General features: G+C 30.4%; 1 protein-coding gene across 1 annotated transcript; it reads left to right on the top strand.

Annotated features, from left to right (window-relative positions):
- The first annotated feature begins 884 nt into the window (after window positions 1-884).
- Window positions 885-2,834, top strand: LOC131033012 (transcription factor MYB8). Its single transcript, XM_057964117.2, has 3 exons — window positions 885-1,200; window positions 1,774-1,903; window positions 2,251-2,834. The coding sequence occupies exons 1-3, from the start codon at window positions 1,074-1,076 to the stop codon at window positions 2,732-2,734; spliced, it is 741 nt and encodes a 246-aa protein (XP_057820100.1). The 5' UTR covers window positions 885-1,073; the 3' UTR covers window positions 2,735-2,834.
- Window positions 2,835-7,281: the final 4,447 nt, after the last annotated feature.

The following is a 7,281-nucleotide window of genomic DNA, read 5'->3' as shown; positions in this document are numbered from 1 at the left end:
AGCTCTGGAATGATATTTGGAAGAATGTACACTTAGTGTCTAAAAGGTCTACAATTGATTGTTTTTATGTCATGTAATGCACCAATAACTATGCATATGTAATTGTAATTGGAGTACATTTGTACTTTTTAGCCACTTGCATAAAGTGACAAATGTAAACATTAAGTTTTTAAAAAAATAAAAAATATTTATTATTTGTGTAAGTTGTTTTGTATTAAAATAAGAAATGTCCCTGTAGTTGTTTATTTTTTTAACTTTTTTGTTGTCAAATACTAATTCATTTGTGAACATGTATTCGTGTTAAAATAAATATTTACTAGTATTTTTATATTTATGTACTAACAATTTTTTTTTTATATTTTGAAGGGGTTCAACATGACAATAAGATGATGGTTATGTTATCTATTGGTACTCTTCCCTTGCTGGAACATTATCCAGTTACTTCATGAAATTTTTTTTACACTATAAATAATAATTGAATTGTGTCAATTGTGAAGTAGTACGATAGCTATCAGATGTTGTCCAACTATTGGGTTTGGCCAAATTCACAAGAGCCAAGATCTGGAGCAGTATCCCAGTACCAAGGACTTGTGTGACAGCCGACAACCAATCCTTCGGAGAATGAACTTGTGCAGCACGTGAAACAGACAAAAGATAAGGAGGGACCCAGAGGAGGACACTGCCCATACTACTGATCCCTTGTCTTTCGCCCTCAAATCCTGCACATCGATCCCATTTATTGTCCTGTCTCTATCTTCACGTGAATTTTCAATGCAGAAGGCAGTCAATGAATCTATCAGATCACATAATGGATACCTAAATTCTGTGGTCTGAGATTCTCCGTTTTCTCATTATATATTGTTTTTATTAGAATATGAATGATATCTCACAGGCAGCAATGAGAATTCTTGTTTGATTCCCTATTTATTCAGATGAATTTAACCAGAATCTATGTGGTGGGACTGACTATTCTTGCTCTGGTTTGCTAGAGGATAGTCATTGTTGTAGGATCAGGGACTTTATATCCTGAGTGGAGGGGAGGTCATTAGTAAGTTTGATAGACAGAGAGGAATATGGCATCTGGCTCAAAGCTGCAAGAGCGTCACAAAGGGCCTTGGACTCCCCATGAAGATCATCTGTTGAAAAATTACATAGTACATCATGGAGAAGGGAGATGGTGCGCAATACCCCAAAGAACAGGTAATTAAGAAAGAACTTACTGGTAGTGATGTCAGATTTTTACAATTTATATGGCTGACTTTTGTTGTTGTTAGATTAGATTGTGTGAGAGATTTGTTTTTAGATTAGACTCTGTGAGTTTTTTTATCAGTATTTTGGTTCACATTACATGATTTATTATCATAATAATATAGATGTTTTTGTTTTTTGGATTCATAAAGTTTTCTATTGTTCTGATGATGGATCATGTTGGATGATTTAACGATTGATATAGAAAACTGTCATATAATCTAATTCAGAAATAAAAATGATCAATTTATTGATAGTTTAATGGAAAAATTTGTTTATATAATTAACTGGAATATTCTTTATATACACATTTCAGATTACATCCAGTAATATGTTGTGTCATCCACTGCGTGTGTTTTTTATATTCACATTTCAGATTACATCCCAGAATGTTTTGTATCAATATTTTAAATCAAATTTAATCAGAGAATAGAGAGTTATACCAACTATAACTGATAATAAACAAAATTTGAAAGAACAAAAGTTAACTCATACAATCTGAATGGCATTAACTGATTTTTGCAGGTTTGCTACGATGTCCCAAGAGTTGTAGATTGCGGTGGATAAATTACCTTCGTCCTGATGTGAAGCGAGGACATATTTCTGAGGATGAAGAAGAGCTTATTATAAGACTTCACAAACTGCTGGGAAACAGGCATAGAAGCTCTATAAGATTTTCATTAATTAGGAGAACATATCTGATAATAAATTGAAGATTGATTTTGAAGAGATGAAGATGAGATTCTTGTTATTTCTGAATTAAATCATGCAAATCTATTTTTCATTAATGTTTATTTATTATATTTTATAATCTAAGATTTACCAATTTATCATGATGATGGATGATAGAATATGATAAAAATGTTAATGAAAAACATTTTATATAATCTAATCCAGAATAGCAAAAATCTCATGAACTGTAAAAATTTCATAGAGATGAAGTTATTGTGTTTTAGATGTTTATGTTTTGAATTAGGAAATATAATGTGTTTGGCATTGCAGATGGTCACTGATTGCAAAGAGGGTGCCAGGTAGAACAGACAATGAGGTGAAGAACTACTGGAACACTCGTTTGAGCAAGAAACTTCATGGCAAAGGAATCGATCCCAACACCCACAAGCCTTTGAGGGCTATTCAGTTTAATGACAGTAGTGAAATGAAGGGCATGATGAAGCTCACACAAACTGAGAATTCCCCAGAACAGAAAGAAAAGCTTTCTCAGGATTTCACTTGTTCAAACAATCCAGAGACTAATGCAGCCTCTCAACAAAGAGATTTGGTATTGGTAGATTGTGGAGAGCATGTTTGGCAGGGGATTAGTGATGAGAACGTGAGGGACATTTGTGGATATGCTCTACATTCTCCTGGACATGGGTGTATGGAGTCCCTGGAAAACTCTGTGGAAATGACGAATTCCTTTTGTGAATGTGAGGATGGAACAATGTTTGTCTACGACCTGTGGGCTTTGTCACTCTTTAATAATTAAGTACTAAGAGACTTTAGGCATGAGTTCATACTCAACCTTTCACTGTTAGGAATATGTTATATTAATATTGGGATTTTGTGTCTATTATCTTACTACTTTGCTGTCTATAATTATTTAAAGATAGACTGATAAGTATGTATGTTTCTACTATTTAAAGATAAAGAATTTAAGTGTTTTGTTTTGTTGTTATTTGTGTTGGATAGAAACAAAAATTGTGAAATAAAATCTTTTGTTTGGGAGATTTGTGTGATACAATAATATATCATTCATAAAGTAGTCAATTGTTGAATTAGAAAATTGATTATTGAGATTCAAGGATATTTGTGAGGGGATTAAATTATGAAATGTGGATATAGAATAAGGATTAAGTATATGTAATAGAATTGCTCCATCAATCTCAGATTATGTCATGTAATTAATCTCAGATTATGTCACATCATACAATGCGGTTTGTTATCTACTAACCTTCTATAATGTTTTTGTCCATGTTTCTATACAAATCTAACTTAAAATAACAAAGAATAATATGACATGAACCTTAATCAAACAAAAGTTCTATATGACTCACTTTCTCCTTACAAAAAAAAATGAAATGCAAGATTATATATTTGAACATTAATAATTATTATTACTATTATTTTATTAAACATTTTTATAATCAAGTAGGTAGAGCAGTGATCTGATTTATGAAAACCAGATTACAATACCTGGTGTGATACCTGCGGTATTGTAGATTTCAACACAAAAATTGACAACAAGAAGATTGCAAACCAAAAACTGTCTCCATTCTATTCAAAATTGGAGTTTATACAAGTCGAATGTATCCCAAGGGTCACACAAATCCCTTGGAATTGAAACGAAGAGTCACCATAATGTTTATTACAATTAAACTACTAAAACTATCAAAATTATCAAAAAACTAAATATAAAATTTTAGTCCACTTTGAGAAGGCATAACTTTCTCATCCTAGCTCCGAATTACAAACCGTTTGATGCGTTGGAAAGGTATTCAAATAATCTAGAACCAAATTTTGGAAACATTGAAGATATCTCCTCATGTTTCCGCGACAACATTTGTCCAAAAATGCACCGAAGACCCTCAAAATTGCAATTTACTAAAACATAGAAAATTTTGAAAATTAGATTTCAATATTTTCCCAATTTAATCCTGATCAAGCAGTTCCCCTTTAAAACAAAATCTTTCTTTTTTACAAACATGGCCTATATATTGCCAAATGGTTATATTTTTGTGTGCTTATGACAACTAGTAGAAATATACATGCACACATTTTTTGTTTATTAGTTGAATGCAAATATTATTTTCTCAAACATGCAATATAGAATACATGACGAGACTATTATGGAAAAACAAATTGAATTATTTATCAAATGAGTGTTGCATAGCGAGTAGTCACTTCCATTAGAATATATAATTGAAAGTATAGCTGATAGTCACGTGTTAAAGGATTAACAAATATTGACTGGTCTACTAAGAAATAAAAATACTAACCTTTAAGAATTGACTTTCAAATATTTATTGTTGGTTAACACATTTTAATTTTCATATTGAAAAAAAAATGTTAACATCAAAAGATAAATCAATATATTTGATTGCTTGACAAGAGTTAAATTACATTTATTAAAAATTGTTATTTTTGAATGAGCTAGTATATAAATTAATATGCTAAGATGACATTGAATTATCAACATGGATAGTGAAGAATTAGATCCAATATAAATTCTTGTTCATGTCTTAACTTTTTTTCATGACAATTTTATAAAAATTGAGAAGAGAATAATCAAATAAATAGTCATGCTTTATAATGTTAAAAAATATGTACCCTACACTTTTCTCCTTTGTTTTGGACTCACATTGATTGGTTGTTCTTTATGATTTACAATGAAAATTTAAACATCTTTAAAACCAAATCCCATTACATGATTACTAATATATTTGAATAATGGAAGGAAACAAAAATGATTCTAATTTTAAATTTTAAATTTTGAATATAATTTTCACACTTGAATATCTTACCATGTTAGCTCTACAATTATAAAAATCACTAAGGATAAAGTGTGGTCCCCAATGATGTTTTAACCATGCACCCTCAAATTTCAAATGCATTACTATTAATGTATCCATATAGAAAAATAAATCTGTAAGGTAATTGCATGATTGGAATTTGGAAGGGAAAATCAAACTCAAAAGCACCATAAATTATAATACTTCAAAGCACTAGTTATAACTCTAATAACAAGTTCACCCATCATTTCTAGTAACTAGAACTTTACTATGGGGTGCAATGGTTATGTCAATAGAATAAAGGTGCAATAAAATTATGAGTAAAAAGTTCATGTAAGAAGCTCTTTTTATGCATAACCAACAACAAATTCAATCCATCCAATAAAATCTTGATGCATTGGTTAAACAAAATTATCATGACATAGAAATAATTTCACATGACACATACATGATAAAATGAATGCCACACTCACGTAAGAAAGATCTACTTATTCAATTATTTTTTGATAGATGTATAATCCTATCCAATAACACAAACCTAAAGGGTATTGCAAAGCTTGACCAATCTGGCTTTACATATTCACAATGCATTTTCTTGAAAAATATCCAAAAATAATTAACAAGTCCATTTTGTCCATGACAAAGGATAGTTGATGTTTGTAGAAGAAATTAAAGTCTTGTAAAGAATGTTGTTTCATGCATATTCCACAAATGACAATCCAAGTGATCTCTTTTCTTTGTTGTAATTCTCTATTTAATGATTTGTGTACCTGATATGTATGGAAATGGTATCGTATCCTAGGAACATAAATTAAATCTCAATTGGGACACTACATAACATTAAGAGCCATAAACTAGATTCATCTACAATCCTAATAGGAGAATTGAACACTTGTGGGGTTTATGACAACTTTTTTTGTATTGCAATGGATTTGAGATTGTAAATAAACTAGGTTAAATGATAGTAAAATGATAAGTTTCAACATAAATATTAAGATACAGAACTAGTAATCAACATAGTAGCTCGGGTTTGGAAATAAGAGACGAAGAGGAACTTGTAGCTACAATCTAGAGCATAATATGCCAGACAATGTTGGAGGGCATCCTATTTTGAGGGTGCCTGATTTGACAATAAGTTCCAGATTCTTGATCAAAAGGCTAGTGGATCTCTCTCTTTGAAAATCACACCCAAAAAGTGTCAAACACAATAGGTGGGTGCCCTAGTTTAGGTGTTTCTTTTTGTTCAAAGCATGAGATCATATGTCACTAGATCTTCTCTATACACGTGTAGCTCTTTCTACAATCATATCTTAACCTGCTTACACAAAGAAAGAGAAAAAATGGTTGTTTTTTATAGGGGCTTGCCTAGTTCAAACCTAATGTTTTTTTTTTTTTACCTCCACTATATAATGATTTGAGGAAAAAAGAGTTTGTCCTTAGAAAGGATAGAGGCTAAATGGAAATGCTTGAAATGATAAATGTTAACTTTGATATTAAACCCTTGGCTTAAAGTCACACATAAGGCTTGATAAGCCTTGATTGATGTTAATGGATTCCTTGATCATGCAGGAACACATAAAACTTGATCATGATTGCTAAACCTTGAATGCTTGAATCCTTGATTGCATATTTGTACTCAATTATGCTTGATTGAATTCTCATAGGAATGATAATGCTAAGATTTCTTGTTGATAGAAGTTTGATGTCCTAAAATTGAGCACATCCAGACACGAATTAGGTACATCATGGACAACCACCAAAGTGATTCCAAATTGAATGTAAAATTGTAAAGGTATACAATTTACTACACTACTATATATATCCACATCTTGTAGCAAAATTTACATAAAGAATCACTTCTTTTGAGAAGCATTTTTTTATAATGTGAATTAAATGTTGAATTTCATAGATTTTTATTTATTTTTTGGTTTTCATAAAAAAGAGAAGTATAAGTTTAGATTTTGTGCATGTGGAGAGATAATATATTTTGTTAAGATTTTAAAAATTGGAATGATAAGATTAATGTATTTTTTGAAGAAAAATGGAAATGGTTGGATTGTTTGTACTTAAAGATGGTGTTATAGGGTTAATTTGATTATACGATTTCTTTTTAGTATTTTTTATGATAGAGATTATTTTAGATAAATATTTGAATTTAATTTTCATGCTTTGGAAAATAAGAGTTCAAATGTAACTAATGAATACAAATTTATGGGAATAGTAAATAAGAAGGAGAACCTACCTCATAATGCAAATAATGCAAATAACTTACTATTGACATAATAGGAATCATAAAAGCAAAGCTATTATTGATTCTTTTTTTTCAAAATTGCATCATGTATCATCAATAGAAATTTGGGATAATTTGAATAAAATGTTTGGAGTGAAAGTTATGAGAGAATATATCCGGTGAAAGTTTGACAATTGTTTCGTTTGATAGATTGTCTGACCATTCTACCAATAATAACTTAGCCAAGAGATAGGCCAGTGCCGCCTCAACTTTAAATTTCTCGAATCCCTGGCT

The sequence above is a fragment of the Cryptomeria japonica genome, chromosome 9 (genome assembly GCF_030272615.1).
Source record: "Cryptomeria japonica chromosome 9, Sugi_1.0, whole genome shotgun sequence".
Classification (NCBI taxonomy): Eukaryota; Viridiplantae; Streptophyta; class Pinopsida; order Cupressales; family Cupressaceae; genus Cryptomeria; species Cryptomeria japonica.
Note: the sequence above shows the minus strand (reverse complement) of the source record. Positions and strands in the feature narration are given on the sequence as shown.